We start from the raw sequence: 17,697 nt of genomic DNA, 5'->3' as shown, positions 1-17,697 counted from the left end.
CGAGCTAGAGGTTACAAATTCCACAGAGTATGTCGAGTTTAGTTCCTCTCTTTGAGCAAAACATACTCAGTCTATTATGTCTGGGTCCTTGGGATGAACTAAAATGCTCCCTTGTGAAGGCATCAAAAGCCTCCCAGGGATTTACTGCAGTATCAGAAGCCAGCGTTTCTTATCCATGCAACGGAGTGCGATAAGCAACAGTTGGCTGCTGCCCAAGAGCCCCATGGTAGCTGCAGTTCTGTGCCATAAATTACAAAGCACTTCGGGATTATTAACGATGACAGTCTCTCAAGGTGTAGTGATTAATAACCCACTTAGAAGTTTAAATATTTGTCCAGTTGAAGACAGTTCACGTTAGGCCTTGAACTTGACCGTGAGCAATTTGTTGTGCAGCTGTTTGGACACTGCATTAGTAGGGCTGAGCTTCTGAGCTTGTTATATCCCAGAACTGAATAATCAAATGACAGTGTTCATAGGCAGTAAAGTCAAGTAGTTTACTTCGTAGTGCTCATCATTGAGCCAACTTCCCAGTGTTGCAGTTCTTCTCCTGGGTTGCCTGTTCTCTTGCTCACCAATCATTGTCTGGGTTCTTCTCGCCTTGTTTCCACTTCTCTTGCTGTGACTGCTCCCAGCTACTGGCAGCAATGTCATCTGGTTGTATTTTAAGGAATAGGTATGGCATCAGAATAAGAGAGAACGGGACAAATTTATTGTTCAATGTGCCTCAGAACTGCTTTGCTGTGAATACTTCAAAAGAGCTGCTTTGAATCTAGATTCTTTTTACACTTCTCAAATTGATGGCATATATACTAATGTTATTAGGATGTCTCAGTGAAACTGCTTGCTTTTTGCAATAAAATCTTTGTATACGTCTGAACTCAGATGGATCCTGACTTCCGTGATAGGCAGGGCAAATGTACAAGTAAGGGGGGACGGTTTTATCTGTAACCTCATCAGTATGAGCTTAAAGCATCAAACATACCAACCTTTAATTGTAATGTCCTTATACCAAAGCAAAGTGAAGAAAACTGATAAGAGGTGGTCACAGACCTCAAGCTTCCTGAAGGTTGACTTTTGCATAGAAAGTAACTTGAAAATTTGCTTTAATGTTCAGTCTTTTCTGTACAAAATAGAGATAATACAAATTGCAGCATTAAGAAATACCTTTTCTTAAGCACAGACGGCAGCCAACGGTATTCCCACAGTCAGTGGAAGCGTCAGCTCCAGACCTGCCACAGTGGAAGCTTCTGATCTCCTTTCTTGTGGAGGAGAAAATGCACTGCAGTTTCTGTGCCTGTTGATGCCAGGAGCGTTGTAGGCGTTGCATGCTGTGGGGGAAGAGGAGTCACAAGGGTGAAGAAAGAACTCTTTTTTTCCTTAGGTTGAATTCCGTTCTGAAACTAATCATGCACCTAAATTCATGGTTTAATGATGTAGTTCTCCATTGTAGAAACTCGTGTGGGAAGAAGCATGTTTCACTTTGTTTTTTAAACCCACACTTAATTCAATTTAAAAACTATGCAACAAGATTGTACAGGAAACCTGAAAAGATTGAATGGCCAAGAATTTCTGATGCGGTCTCATAAATTCTTTCAGTAGAGTATTATTGGGTCACTCAGCAATTACAAGAAGCACCCTGAAGCTTGATACATGAAAAATGGTGAAATAGAGTAAAGGCTAGAAGTAGTAGTTGCTGTTTTACAGACAGAAGTCTGTTGACTTATGCCCAGTGTAATCTGAAGTAAATGCTCTCTATAAGTACGGGTTCAGTAAGATGAAGTTGGTGATAAAGACAGAGTGTTTCTTGCCTGTTTATATTGAATCTAAAATTAGAGAGAATTCTGTTTCAGAATGTCAGTATAACAACTGTATAAACATATGTTAACAGATACGTTCTTTGGAGCACTATATAACATCTGATTGCTTTTTAAGAATAGTCCCACTTGTTCAGAAAGGACTGAGCCCTGCTGTTAAGATACAGTCATATTTTATTTCAGTAAAGTGCAAATTTAACTGTTCAGGAGTGGTCTGTCTTCTCTTATTCTAGCCAAAAAAAAAAAAAAAAGTCTCCAGACTCTTGCAGTCTATTTTTGTAGATGCCGATTTGTGATAAGGGAGAAAGTGTTATCACCACACAGACAGCACCTGTTAATTGCCTAAATAATTCAGGCTTAAATTATGCAGGCTTCTAAAACAAGGACTTGCCCTAGCAAAAGCGATAAGAAAATATAACTTCAGGATAAATCCTGAATATGCTCCCTGCCTTCCTATTTGCTGTTTTTAATGTTTTTGTTGTGATGGGAACAACAAGTAAATGCCTCCAATTTGAGAATTATTACTACAGAAGAAGGTTGTGGGGGTTTTTTCCCCAATTTGCCTGAAAAGTTAAAGCTACCTTTTATACTGTGGGGGGGCTTAAAATATTCATCAGCCGGGAAAGTATGTGCCGGCTGTCCTTGAGGACAGATTGTATGTTAAGCTATATGTCAGTCTGTCTTTCAGCACATGAAGTGTTACTTGTAGAGAATAAATTCTTTGTTGGCCCTGTACCTAATCCTTATTTAAAGTGCAGTTTAACCTGTATTGCCGGTTGTTACAAGCATGTCGTACACTGATTTGGCAACTGTTAAAAAGTGCCTTTAGGAATAAAAACTAAGGTTAGGTTTTATTCTACTTGAAATATTATTCTAGCTGCAATGAAATATGTCTTGGGACATTTAGGTGCCATTCTTCAATTGACAAAAGGTACCTTACGGAATAAAGCAGGTCTAGAAGACAGAGATAGCATCTTTTATATCCTCAGTTAGTAGAGTGGGGGAAACTTGTGTGTCCAAGGAAGGGCTTGCAAGACCAGAAATGCGCTTAATCTTTCCAATTATTCTAGTTGTTTTAATGAAAGGTATTACTTCTGCCTGCAAACTGCCCTTCTCATGTCCTCGTTGCTATAAATGCAACCCTGCCATCAGTTATGTGATTTAAAGAAATCGCCACCAAATTGTTAGTACATTTTATTTGCTTGTTGAGTAATTTGTTCTTTATGTAGCAAGGTCTGTTGTACTTTCTGGCAACCTGGGCCTAAAATTTGCTCTTAGCAGTGGACCAGGAGAAAGTTAGGCTCAGCTGTAAGAAACCATTCAAGCACATAAGGTGTATTTAGGCTGAGTGTTTGCAGAGCAGACGCTTACAGTTCGCAAATATGTTTCTAACCATATAAATGCCAAAAGGCATTTCACTGCTTCTCCCTTCACCTTACTGGCAAATTCATAAGAAGAGCCAGATCAGTGGGTGTCCTTGGAGCACCCACTGATCTGACACAAGGTGAGATCAGTGCAAAGCACAACAGTTCTGGCTGACAGGATGATGATCCTTATTCCTCCTAAATTTCATTTGATAAAATGCACAAGCAATCTTGAGGGCATCGCCAGAACCTGAATTTTCTCCCTGCCCTTGAATGCCCTTGTCACCAGGCCAGAGAATTGCTTTAGACTGTAACCAGGAAGGTTGACAGATATTTCGTCTTCGTGAATAAAGAGAGAGAGAACACCAGGATACTTTACTTGCTGTGATTTGGGGGTTTTGGTAAATCTGTTCTGATCTGCTTGGACATCTGTTAAGTTTGAAACTCAACTGACTTGGTGAAATGGTACTTTTAGATATGTAGGCGTTAAAAATTGAGAGCTCTGAAGTCCAGATGTTGCCAGCCAGTGAGCAGACCACCTCTTCTAAGACACCTACGTGCAAGGTGATCCACTAAACTCTGAAGATCCAGAATTTCTGTGTTCTTGCTTGTGTTGTGTTCCTACCACACAGCAAGCTGTGGTGCTGCCGTTACTGACCCAGCCTGGCGACCTCGCATCCGTGTAAATGATGGTCAGCCTCCAGGAGCCTGCACATCCACCATGCAATGTGTAGTGATCAGCAGACCATTTCTGAGAAGGTTGGGATAGGGTTTTGTGGTGTATTGGATGGAGGGATATCATTTTACAGCTTTGTCTGAAGCCAAATATAACTCTGTTAAAAAGAACACAAGCTCATCAGATGTTAAATGGCAGAACAGCTGTAGGTGTCATAGCTTCTGGCTTTCAACTGAACATATGGCATAAAACTGGTATAGCTGACTAGAAAAATCACTTTTAAATATTGACACTGCCTTTGATCTTTCTTTTTTTAGGCAGTAAATTTTGTCAACTTTGGGTAGCTCTATTTTGGTTGGGGGGAAAATGGAAATAACTATGGATTTTTGGTTTTTAAGCTAAATAAAGCATTACATTTTCTTTTTTTTTTTAAAGTTCTCTCTTTTTTCCAGGCCCTTGCCACTTCAGAAACTGTAAAGATTCTGGTCACTGACAACACGATCCTATTGTGAAAATGCTTATAGTGTCAGAAAATAAACAACCAGAAGGATGCAACTTATTAGAGATCCTGTTTACCAACATTTAATTAATGCTGTCTTCTGAAGTGGGAAAGAATACCTTCAGTGTGGGCAGATTTCTTGGCTCTGATACGTGAGAACACACAGAGCCTTTGTTATGTCCTCAGGAGAGTTGTTCCTGTGTTATTGCCTGAGGATAGCTCTTTCAGTGTGTGGTGGTCCATCTCTTAAAAAAAAAAAAAAAAAGGCAAAACCACCCCCAAACGTTAAAACCCCCACCCCAATACACTAGCAGCGTGGCATTGAAACTCATGTGTTGGAATTCAGAAATGAACTTACTCAAATTGCACACATTTGGACCAATATAAAGTATCACTTACAAGTGCTGTGTCATAATGATTGTCATCTGTAGTAATAAACTTTTCTAATCTGTGTAAGTCATAAGGATCTTTCCCATTAGATGGCCCCTGATTATTTTTTTTTTCTCTTTGGGAGTAGAAGGAGGGAAGGAGAAGACTGGGTTTTGTGGAGGGGGGGGGGTTTGGTTTGAATTAGGCATGATATAAACACTGAATTGAAAACTTTGGAGACAACTCAGGCACCAGATGGTCTTCAGCAGCAAGGCAAGCTTTTCTGCTAATGTACCACAACTCCTTTAACTTTGAGTTTAGACTTTTAAAGTGAGAATTCTTCTGTTTAAAAGCCAGTAAGCTTTGGAATTCTAAAGAGTGCCAAAAATGGTACCTAATAAATTCTCTAGACATTAGATTGTTAAATAGAATTCAGTTGGCAGGTTCCTCATAGCTAGCATGAGCTGGGTTTGAAGCTAGGGAAGTTACCTCACCTATTGTTGCCAATGTCAGTATTTTTAAGATAGTCACTTAGTTCCTGAAACAAGGAAACACCCTTTATGTCTCTTGAGCAAGGAGGATGGTGCGTTTCAGAGTTGGTTTGAAAGGGCGAGAGCGTTCTGATTTCAGAGAAGGGGGGAAATGGAGTAGAAGAGAAACAGCAGCTTATATAATACGCTCTATCTTGCATTATTGACTTGAATTGCTCTTAAAGGATGTGCTTTAGGTATAGCACAGACTTTGCAAGTAAATCTAGGTCTTTATTAAAACTGATCTTGTAACATTGTATAAATACTTTTTAGGTGTTTGTTTCATACCAATAAACATCCGGTGGGCATATGAATTGATCTTGCATCTGGTCTGCTTCAAAGTGAGAAACTCCAAAGCTTTTCTTCCCGGGTTACAACACCTATTAGATGATTTGAGAGACGAATCAGAGTGCCAAAACCATAATATCTGGCATACAAAGGACAGGAAAGATAATTCATAATCCGTTTGTGTTCAGCTCCTCCATGTTCTGTGCCTTTGCAGTTAATCCTCTGTTATTTTTTAGGCTTTCTCTAGATGGTCCTTTAACATTCATAAATCTTATTTTAGGAAGTCTGAGCTTGGTTGCCTCTTAATCTACTAACTGAACAACATACTGGAACATCCGCAGTAAAAGAATCAATGTGTCATGCCACATCCTGAATGCTGTACTTGCATGGTAACCTCGAAGTTATTTTAGTGGCGTAAAGATGCTAAAGAGCATCTATGCAAACTACCCCCATCCCTCACAATAACAGTAATTATTTATGTAAGAACAGTAACAGCTATGGTATTCTCATCCTTGATTGGAAACTGGCAGTTGATCCTATCTTATATTTTGATCCTTTTATATAGCTTTTATAGTTATTTAGGTATAGTCCAGTTACTGTATTGTCCTACAACAATGACCTAAGCAGAAAAGTGGAGGAAAGGGTGTTTGACTTGCTTGTAGTTACTTAGCTGCAGTTAATTATGTGTGCGTGCTTTTTACAAAATGCTCTGATATGATGTTATTTGAGGCTCTAAACATTTTAAATTGCTTCAGTGGGTCAATGGTTGAAAATGCAGATGAGGACTATGTTTCCTTTTACAAGGCTGTAATTCTGAGCAGTTGTAGATACAAAAAAAATTCTATGAGCTACGTGTGTGGGCGTCATTCAGTGGGACCTTACGTACTGAGACCCCAGCTATTACAACACGGACCATGCCTTTCAGAACCAGGAGGTCTTCCCCAGCCCTGTTACTCCTTTTTTCTTCCCCGGATTTGCAGGGCTTTGCAAACCAGCAGAGTACTCTATCTTTTGCCTCTTTGCACCGGAGGAGGTGTGTATCCTGCAAAAGCGCAGCTTTTCCCCTAACCTTCTGCATTGCTTACTCTAAGCGTGACTAATCTCCTCACCAGAGAGGGAACGGGGTCTGATTTCTGATGGGGTTTTACACTGGAATAAGTAGAACTGACTATATGCACCCTGGAGTGACTCCCAGGCTGTGGTAGGGATCATCAGTGTCAGTTCCCTGGATTTCAGGAAGGGCAGAAGGGAGAGGGCTCTGTTTCCAAGGAACTAATACCTGGACTACAGAATTAATAGAAACTTTCCCCAAAACACAATACATGTAAATAAACCTAAATAAGTCATTCTTTCTTCCTGTTCTGTATGGTAACATCATTTAAGGCACCCATTGCGGGAAAATACATTACGTATGTAAGACTGGGAAACATCCCCCTTTGCCAAATTCCTTGGATGACTTTAAAACATTTTTTTCTTGGAAATACCACCTCCTTGTTTGCTGTTACGGGCAGTTGCATTGGAACTATTCTTACCATGTTCTGTTGTTTGTTCCTCTCAGGAATTCCTCGACTATGCTTCGCTCACTTTGAAAGCGGTCTTCTGTCAGAGAGGCTTGGTTGCAGGCAAGGAGCAGCAGACATGTTAAAGGCAAGGTGGCCGAAGTCAACTCCGTGGTTCTCCTTAACATTGGTACAGGGAATTAGCCTGCCATGACACACTCACTGCGTTCTCTTTAAAGCTTTAAAGTTTCCCCTTGGATTGAGTCGCAAGTTATAGCTGCGCACTAGACAGCTGCAGGCTGTTCTTCCTCTTAGATGGACCTAGACCTTTTTCCATTCAAGTTTATTAATTGGATAGAATTTAGAAACTTTCCAGGAACAACTTTGTTTCCTCCTGTCCTTGTCTGTGGCCCAATAAAGAGTTACAGGGAATGGCTTAACTGAGCTGCCCTTATTTTACATATGTCATTCTCTGGCATGCAACTGTTACCTAACCAGCAGCAATGAATGTTTTAGTGTGCCAGAATAACATAGCTGCATGTACTGTGCTTGTTACTAAAACATAAAACTTATCAGTGTCCCTGCCACATTGGCGGTGCTCTAAGATTTACGTCACCAACACCTCATTAGGAACCCTGTAAACTGCTCTTCACTTAGCAAAGATGGTTTAACAAGTCCACGGTACACTAAAGAAAAGTATCTCGTTTGAGTAGAAATTGGCAGTCTCAACGGGGGTTTCTAGCAGAACCACGCCATCTCATCAGGTCAGTGAGGGAGGGCAGGCTGTCTGGCAGCGGTTGGATGTTTCAACCTCCTCACTAGGCATATTAGCCCATAATATCTGTTTAATGTTAGTAATAAGCATTTCACCAAGGATGTGGTTGGTATGTGGAAGGTAAAAGCGAGGAAGCTGTTGTCAAGGAATATAAAGGGTTCCATTTAAACCGAAGGAATAGCATTTTCTCTAAAATGGTGGGAAAGAGTGAGGGCATTTTCAGGTGGGGGCAGTAGGGGAGGACAGAGGAGGAGCAGGTACCCCAAGCTGTATGAGCAGGAGCTGTTGTGAGGATTTGTGCTTTGTATGTTTGTGTGACAGCGTAGCTGCTGAGTTCTGTGACCTTCTAATGTCTGAGCCCCACCTCGTACGCTGCATCGTGCTGTTACCGTATGAGTTGTTTCTTATGCTATGGTACGCTCTTCACGGCAGTGGCACCTCTCCTGTGTCCATCCGGCATGCTTGACCCCACGTGTCCTGGCAGTCAACTAATAGATGAACAGCGAACATCCGAAGAGCGGTTATTATGCTGCTGCTTTCCACCCGTGGTATCGCTCTGCCACTTTTAATAATTCAGAAGTGATGGAGAGGTGGGGGGAGTGAAAGGGCTGCAGCAATCTTTGTTTCTCTCTGTGAATCCTCCTTGGTGGCTCCGTAGTTACCACGGAAACGGGAGAGGGATGGCACAGCACCCGTGGGACTTGTGGGTCGGCTCCGTGGCAGCCGCACATCTGCACAAAGGGGAAAAACTAGGGCTTGCCTGTCTTTGGTGTGGTGCCTTTTCCCCTCCTCACCTCAGTGGTTTTGTGAAACTTAAACAGGTGATGCTCCCAAACATCGGTGTATTTGTTAGAGAGTCTTTTTATTAGTGATTCTAGTAAAAGTGTGCAGTGTCAGAAAATGAGCATTACTTGTGGTCTCAAGGAGTTGGGTGAGGTAGTGTGGGGATACGATCGTGAAATGTTTCACTGGTGTAAACTGGAGTCCTGGTTGTAGTCAGACTGTCACTACTGGAAGGTCGTTTAACGTGTTTGAAACGCACTGGCACTTTAGGGAATAGATTTACTGGAAAAGACTATGTACCGCTTCACTGACATTTGCTCAGTGCAGCATTCTCAGTTTTGATCAAGGCTGAATCTCATTTTTAGTAGTCAGAAATATATATCCTAATCCCCTCTCACACTAGCTCTACTGACCTGCGTAATGGCAGTCCCAGGAGCTACGGAGGTAGAGGCATCCGAGGAAGGGGCGCAGCGCCCACGACTCCGGGTGGTCATTATCGCTCCGATAGCTGGGTGGTGTGGGCACCGGGGGGTGGAGGAGGGCCAGGCGTGGTTACTCCGCTGCACGTGTTTTAGGGCTGTATCCACCTTTAATCTGCCTAATCTACTAACATTAGACATGCTCTTTGTTTTATACCTGTGTTAGGAGCTTAGGTTTTCAGCAATTGTGCTGGAATTGTTCTGAGGGAACAACTAAAATCCTCTTGTACCTAGGGATCAGAGTAGGACTTGGTGAGTGGCTTGAGATGGACTGTCGGGCAATTCTCTAACTGCAGGCAGATGGAGACTCTTCGAGTCAGTATCTCTGTCCCTCTTTCAATGATAGGCTAGTTAAGTTAAACAAGATTTTCTGTAACAAGTTAGTTTGTTGGCAGCTGCCTGGCAACTGTTTGCTTGATTGCTTTAGAACGCACCAAGACAATGAAATACCGTGTAAACCTACTCTTCTTTTGAATTTCATGGCCAAAAAATAGTCTTTTGCCACACCAGAGACTTCTTTTGAAGTCTGCATTCAACAGGAGATTTGTCACTATGGGAGAAAGCTATGAGGTTTAAGTTCCTTCTGCCCAGTTTATGTACACAAATGAGGTATCCCTGTATAGTGAACTTAAACTTGAATTTAAACTAAATTTATGAGCATATAATGAGGTGGTTTCTCCCACTTACCTTTGTGGAACCTTTAGAAATAGTTCACAAACCTTCTCTTGCCCTCCATTTGCCTCCCTAGAGTCTGCAGACTCAAGGTTCAAAACCTTGAATGTGGAGTATATATCTACTTCAAATTCGTAATCCATGAAGCAGTTAAGAGCAAATACTAAGTATGTGCTAGCAAAAGCTTAACCATAAAGTTCACTATTTTTCCTCCAAAATGGCAGATCCTGAATTGTATTTGCTGACGCTTTAAAACTCTGATTGGAAAAAAGAAAAAAAAGGGAAAAAAACCAAAAACAACAACAAAAAAGAGTGGAACAACACACTTCGGCACCAGCAGTGATGTTTAGGAAGCCTGCTCTGAGTTTGCAGCTATCCTTGTGTCTTCAAAAGGGATGCTACCCTGGGACTTGCAGTACAGAGATTTAATGGGTTGTTCTCTTATTTTTCACCTTCCCTTGTGGTTTTGTTGGGGTTTTTTTGAGAAAATCAGCCTTTGAAGAAGTAGATGTTGACAGCAAAAAAAATTGCTCTGAAAAATAATAGTTGAAGATGGAGTTCTCTTCTTTTTCCTGTAGATATGGCACTGCTCGGCTTAGCTTTGGTCCTCTCTGAATCTGACATGTTAAATGTCCTCTTGTTAATTGAAAAATGTCTTCAATATAAACTGCAAATTGCATCTGAAAGATGAGTTAGTTGTCTCTTTCTAATACACGCTTATCTACAGCAACTGTTCTTCAGTTTCAGTTAAAACAGAAAAAGGAACAGAGTCCAGCACAGTGGTTCTTATCACTCTTGCTTTTGCCAAAGTTAAAAACGCGCTAAATTATTGTCACTGATTTCAGGCAAGATCTCCGAATTCAGAAAACATCTGTGTGTGATGTCATTTTTATGTAGTCATTCTTTAGATTAGAATTGCAGTTTAGAAAAAACTGACTTCTACTGTAAGTATAGTAAAATTGTTGTTAAATCCTAGTCTTGCAGAGCGATTGGGATTAATTTCCTGTTCTGTGATACTGCAGTGAATGGCCTCTTTATCACCAAACCAGGAAACTACTGAGTGTTCTGTATGAGGTTCTGCAATGTGCGCGTGTTTCCGGGAGCTTGACTTTTAAGGACACATGCGCATCTCCCCTCTGCCCCAGCAGCTGATGTAAAACGATAACATGGCAGGCTATGAACAAGCAACTGAGCAGCAGCTCATGTAAAACTGTGTCCTGTACAGGTACGTGAGCTGTGCAAGATCGCTTGTGTAATTCTGGCTCAGTTTTGTGTAGTCCTGGTGCACAGCAATGGTGTTGCTGTGTATCTGGAGTAGAAAGTGCCAGTTTTGTTGGGTTTGTAACTGACACTTTTTTAAAGGATTTGACTTCAACTTTTAGCTGAAAACTCATCTCTGAATCTTTCAGCTGATGAGTACGGAATTACAAGGATGTATTTGAATAGGGGTAAAAATTTATAGCCTAAGCAAAGGTTATAGGAATGTTTTAACAGGACTGATTTGGTAATGTTTTTGCTTTTGGTTCTTTCCATCCTCAAGGAGCGTATCAGAAGCGCTACATCTAATAAAACATGCTATTGTGCCTCCTAGCCCAGTGGTTCTAAGCTCAGAAGCTGGTGCTGCTGGTACTCATTGCTGAGGTGTAAGCAGACAGGACCTGAACACGTGTAGAAACTGGGTCCAGGGTGCTGAGAGGTGCATGCTAGGACCGGTTACCCTTTTGACTACTGGTTTACTACTTTGTTTCATGGTTTTATTTTCCAAAAGAAGCTAAAAAGTGCAACAGTTGTTTCTCTCTCCAAAAGACATGCTAAACCTAAGCTTCCAAGTCCTACTGTAATTGTTTCTAAGTTGCCCTCTTTTTATTTTAAACAGGTCAACTATTACAATATTTACTTACAATGATTTGTGGAGGAAGATGTTGACTCTTATATTATCCACTGTTGGTTTTTTGCTCCTTATTTAGATAAAGGACAATTGTGATTATGTAGGAAAACAGTTCAGAAGAAGGGACAAAATTGAGAAATATAGGACTTAATGTTTAAGAGACACTGGAAGAAATGGATTTTAATCTTGCATGCTAATTTTGGGTTAAAATTTTCCAAATAAAGAGAACTTCTCTATTGAAGCTTACTAAAAGCTTTTTTATGAGTCTCAAAAGCACTGAATTGAATTTTAAATCAGATTTGTTTTTATTTAACAGAAGATAACTCATTTTGTGTAAAACGTCATGGTGGTTCTACCAGTCTTGTCCTTTTTCTAGGATCTTTTTGATAGATCCTATGGGTAGATATCCCAGTTTGTATAGTAACTTGTTAGCTGTCCAAAGGATTGACCAGTGTAGAGGAACTCTGAAAGAGTTATTGTCAAGAAGTGTTTGGGTTTGGTTTTTTGAAAATGTTCTTAAAATCTTGGTATGACTTAAATGCAGTTTCTGCTGCAAGACTTTGAGGATTAAAGCTGTATTTACAGATGAGAGAAAAATGCATTACACAATTAAAGGCGTTTTAGGGGGCTGCAGCTCATTTTGTTAGATTATAAAAGTATTTCATCTTGCACAGATGAGGGAGTGATCCTCTGTACAACTCAGCTACCACTGCAGGAGTGCTTTATCCCTTTGATTAGACCTTGATTGCCACTCAAGAACCAGATATGGCTTGCAGCCATCTCACTTCAACTTGTGCAAGCCTATGATGAAAGAACATGAAGATAGATGTTTAAAGCATACCCCCTCCCCCATCCTCTGTGTTTGAAAGGCTTATTAAGGTTCATCACAGAAAGAATCCCTTCTTTTTGGACAATTCTGAGCTTTGGTTTGCAACTGAGCGCCCCTCAGAGAGGATTTTGAAAGTTTACTTGCCTCTCTGCTATGTATTTTCAGGTGCTCTCACAGTTGGCCTTGTGCGACAGTGTCAAACCATCCATGGACGTGACAGGACCTGTATTCCTCCACGGCTGCCTCCTGAGTGGGTCACTACGTTATTTTTCATCATTATGGGAATCATTTCACTAACTGTCACATGTGGTTTGCTGGTGGCTTCCCACTGGCGAAGAGAAGCTACTAAATATGCCCGCTGGATAGCTTTCACTGGAAGTAAGTGACCGCAACTACACAGTTGACCTGTATGCAGGATAAACTGGTGGAGTCTAAAATAACACTACAGTGCTGTCAAGGAGCAGTGCTTAGGGTTCTTGCTGTGCACAACTTTCCTTCTCTTTAAATACCACGTCTGAGGGAAAAATAAAATTCTTCAGAAATCAAGGGGCTGGTATCTGAAGTGACTGTAATTGAGAGGGAATAATAGTCTGTGGGCCCAAGGTGAGAGAAAGGAAGGCCTGACCCCTTTACCTCCCTTGGGCAGTGCTGTTAATTGACCTAAGAGAATGAGCGGGGATAGAAGAGGTCAGTCCTGAATTGTGTGTTCATACTTCCCCGCTCCCATATATCCAGGACTTACTCCTAGCAGAATGAAACGACTGAAACTTCCCTCCCCAAGGAAGAGGAGGCAGTAGATATATCTGAGACATACTACAGTCTGAAATCCATCCCTACTTCAGGTGTTTCATCAATTCCAGATGCTGGTGCAGTCCTGCTTCATGCTCACAGCGGGTGTTCTATTCAGAATATCTGCATCCTAATTGGCTATGCAGGAGGATTGCCCACTGCAGAGCATCTGCTGTGCTTCACAGCGCTGAGACTTTTGCTTCCGTAAGTGACCCGCAGCAGTGCTTTAGCTGGAGGGAGAAGTACCAGCGGTCTTCTGCCTCCGTATGAGCACCAGTGTAACTCCTCACAGCTCAGCCTTCTGTAGCAGCCCTGTGTTTCTGCGCAGGGAAACATACCCTATGACTGCTTCAGGGTGAAAGAAAATCAGTTATAACAAGTAAGGGGAATAACTTTCAAACTTCCTTTTCTTGGTGTGTGTTACAGGCTTAGCCCAACTGTGAAATGGTGCCCTAATGGTGGGGATGACAGCATGAAAACACTCAAAACCTGAGGGCTTTTAAATTGACTTGAATTATGACATACCACTAAAGGTAGTGTGAACACTAACTAGAAAATGCAAGTTTGTGGTTTACACAGGCATAAATAAGGTTTAATGGAACTCTGTGACATCTAATGATATCTAATATGAATGAGATTATACCTTGTTTGGGGGAAGGGAATAATATATAAAAGTGCTCAGCTCCAGCAAAGGTATTTCACTGAGGCACTTGTACAATCCAAGCCATCCTTCTGACAACTTTGCTATGTAGCATGTTAGATTAATGGTCCAGCTCTTGCAGACAATGGAGCTATTGAAATGCTGTATCCGTTGTAATTTACTTTTATTTATTTTCCGGTGAATGATTAAAATAGCAGACATGAGTATTACCGAATATTCCATCCCACCTTTTCCAGTGCCCTTGTTTATCCCTACATATTTCATGTATATCTAATGTATACAGGGAGGGTTTAAACACAAAGTGCCTTATAAAGTTAAGATGCTTACAGTAAGCTGAAGTCAAAGCTTTAGGGTAAAGAGGGTTTTCAGAGTACTATATATTAATAGTTGATACCATAATTTTTTTACTGAGGGTTTTTTCTTAATTCAGAACTTGTATTTTGGGCTTTACATATTTTAATGTTGTTTTAAATATCTCCAGTCATCACATCACTGCACCTTTAGTTTTCTACAACTGCGTTCAGCTGAAAAATCTGATACCCTAAAGCTGTTTTTTCTGTAGATTTCTTTAGGCCTGCAACAGGCCCATTATTAGAAGTCTAAATATAGAAAGACATTCTTTTATTTCAGCACTTGCCTTTTTGTTATGAGATGTTTAATAATGAAACGTAGTCATTTGTTCTTTTGCAACTCAGAATTATTCATAATTCTATTAAGATATGATCGTTGCATTGCCAAAATTCTAAAATTCAATGTCTTTGGTATTCATCTCCAGTACACACGACTCTGTGACCTGTTAATGGTGACGGGAAATTTTATTGCTTAACTCACTTGTAAGAAAAATCACTTTTGGAAAAGAAGTGAATGGAAGGAAGAGTTCTGTGTTTTTCAAAAAGTTGATGGGAGTGACTTCTGTGGTTCATTGGATGGCAACACAAATTAGTAACCTATTTGTAGAGTAGTATTAGGAAACATGCAGCTGTGTGGAATCAATTTGGAATACCACGAACAGGTCCTTCCTGTGAAGTGCCAGTGCTGTAGGATGAAAACACATGTAATGCATTAGGAGGGGGCAGGGAAAGCTTCATGGTTGTATTACATCTCTTCTGCAAGCAATTTCAAGACTCAACAGCCTAATACAGGCTGCTAGCAGATATTCTTCTCACAGAACTTTCTGAACGTGACATAGGACATGCTACCCCAGGCAGTCAGGCAGGGAAGCCTGTGGGGACTGCCAGGGGCAGCCCTGGGACTGGCAGCTCCATTCTCTTCAAATGCAACATCTAGAGTAAATCATCTATGGGCAAAGGAATCCTCTTGCTAAGCCATTTGCTCGCAGCTCTGCTAGCAGCATGGAGAGCCTGGTAAGAGATCACTCTTGCCCAGTTCCTGCTGGAATTTATATACAAATACATAGCTTGTGGTTTTTTGTGCAATTTTTGCTTGAGTCTTGTCATCTTGGATGACTCCAGATTTTTCAATCGTGCATCTATAAATATGAATTATTGCTGTGAGTGGTCTAGTCTGTCTTGTTTAGCCAAGGGACATGTGAAGGACAAAAATTTGATCTGTCAAGTCTCTTTCCTGGATACACTTCTAAAAGGATACACCTGAGAGATTGTTTACTAGCGCAGCGTTTGCATTCTTCCCTAGCCATTGGTGGTTTTGCTGCACAGAAACTTGTCTGTTTACGTTTTACACAGATTCAGGTCTCTGACCATCTGCTACAGCTAGAAAGGGAATTAATTCTGTCTGCTACCACTGAATTGGATGCTTCTCTGACATGTATCAAGGGAGGAGATGCTGGACAGAAAAATCATATTTTTACCTTTTTTCCATCAGTTACCAGAGAGTCTGTTATTCTTTTTTCCTGAGGATTTAAATGTTCATGAGTATAATGGACTTGCTTTTTGGAATGCAAGTAAAAATGGGGCAGAATAATCACATTCTTAACTAACGGTAGCTGTCCTGCAAACATCCCTGGTGTTGCCCAGCAAATAAAGTGCTTCCTGTGTTAGTAAAGATTTGTACTGGGTGCTCCTTTCTATGTTATGCATCTCTAAAGAGGCAAGCAGGTACTACAATGAGCCCTCCAAAGACTAGACAATAGCTCTTTTCCATCTTTTAATACACTGTATCCTGGATTTTTTGAAGTTGTCGTTGGATGCTCCAAACAGGAACTAGATTTTTTTTTTTTTTTTTTTGACAGCCACCATCCAGAAGCAGACTAGAAATGACTGTGGTTTGTTACCTAAATATTTTTGTTAATAGAAATTTAGTCATTAAGTGTCTTTTCTGGAAATATCCCTACCCAAGGAAGAAGTTGAAATCAAAAGCAAGTACTCTTGAGGGAGAAGTTCTTTATGGGTTGCTGGAAATGTTGCTGGAAATTCACTGAGTTGATGCTAACAGATACAGAGAGTTACATTTGGGAGAGTTACAGCTTGTATAAGAAATTCCTATTCTCTAGCTTACAAAGCTCCTTCTAAAAGAATACACACTAAGTTAACTGAGCACTTCATACATTGGATTTTCTCCTTAGTTTCTTCTTTTTTTAAAAATAAATTTATCATGCAGTCTTTTCTTAATGACTTTTTAAAACTTTACCATAATTCCTTTGCCAGGCTTCCTAATCTGACGGAGACTTTGATGAATTTCAGTAGACTAAAAGTTCAGACCACATTAAGAAAATTGCTTGGGCACCCTCACAGCGGAACACATGCGCTGTGTGTATGCAGAGTGGAAGAGAAAAGACGGCTGGTTACTTCTGTAGTAAATGTTTGAAATGTGCATGCACATCAGCATTCTGCACACTGCCAGAATTTATTTTTTCTCTGCTGTGACCCGAGGGAGAGTGGACGTACCTGCACCCTGCTGTCCTCGGGCAGCAACACAAGGAGACGCCGGACGCACGCCTCACTTGGTGCACAGTGCCGCTAGCACGTCTCATACCCAGGAGCACTGGTGCTTGTGTGTACAATACACCTCAAAGGGCAGTGCCTTGGTAGACAGGGATAAAGATCTATTCTTCAACCATATCCATGAGGCCATCAGGACTTTTCCAGCTGTGTAGTTCTTGAATGTAATAAAGGAGATTGTAATCTTGAAAGTGCAGGTTGTGTTCAGAATCCTAAAGCTATTTCCTATAAGTGTGTTATTGTTAAAATATAAAAGAAATTTTGTAAATAACTGGAATGCTTGTCAGGGACAAACTGGATGTAATAGGAAGCGTGCTGAGTTACGATAATGTGACTCATCCTCAGAATATTGTTCAAGCTGTTACTAATGGTATGTTGTGCTACTAATCACACATCAACCACTGTTTTCTGGACCACTCAAGTATACAGCTCTTCTGCGCTTACACAGATCGGCACAAGAAATACATACCCACGCTTTCTCTGCTCAGATGGACCGGCTGTTGGTTAAGATACAATTAAAAAAAGGGAAACGTTCTTTAAGTATTAGATTGTGTAATGTTGAATTACATGGACCAATAATCACATAGATTAAAAGCTTCTAGCTTATTTAATATTTAACGTCTGGTTGCCGGTTCTTTGGTTTTGTTTTAATAGATGTCCTAACGAGGTAGCACTGAGCAGGAATGTAGTAACTATGCAGTTGCCGTATGGTTTTTGTTTGTGCACTTTTTCTCCCCTTTAAAAGATGATCCGCTGGTGCTGTTACTTGGCTGCGAGACACGAGCTTCCTCTAGTGGAAGATGTGGGTTTTTTCCTGCTCAGCATCGTCAGCTGAAAGAAAGGCTGATCCTGGCAGTAGCTGCA

The 17,697-nt window shown here is 40.9% G+C and overlaps 1 protein-coding gene across 4 annotated transcripts in view; it reads left to right on the top strand.

Moving 5' to 3' along the window:
- Positions 1–17,697, top strand: part of MOSMO (modulator of smoothened) — a 30,161-nt gene that overhangs the window by 8,243 nt on the left and 4,221 nt on the right. For 3 of the 4 annotated variants that reach the window (XM_075767354.1, XM_075767353.1, XM_075767352.1), the window contains one exon: positions 12,631–12,843. In XM_075767354.1, coding sequence (XP_075623469.1) covers positions 12,631–12,843 — 213 coding nt within the window. Of the gene's footprint in view, positions 1–12,630; positions 12,844–13,200; positions 13,308–17,697 lie in introns of all 4 variants that reach the window. The other variant, XM_075767355.1, reaches the window with a different exon arrangement.

Source organism: Balearica regulorum, chromosome 15, assembly GCF_011004875.1.
Source record: "Balearica regulorum gibbericeps isolate bBalReg1 chromosome 15, bBalReg1.pri, whole genome shotgun sequence".
In the NCBI taxonomy this organism is placed as follows: domain Eukaryota; kingdom Metazoa; phylum Chordata; class Aves; order Gruiformes; family Gruidae; genus Balearica; species Balearica regulorum.
Note: the sequence above shows the minus strand (reverse complement) of the source record. Positions and strands in the feature narration are given on the sequence as shown.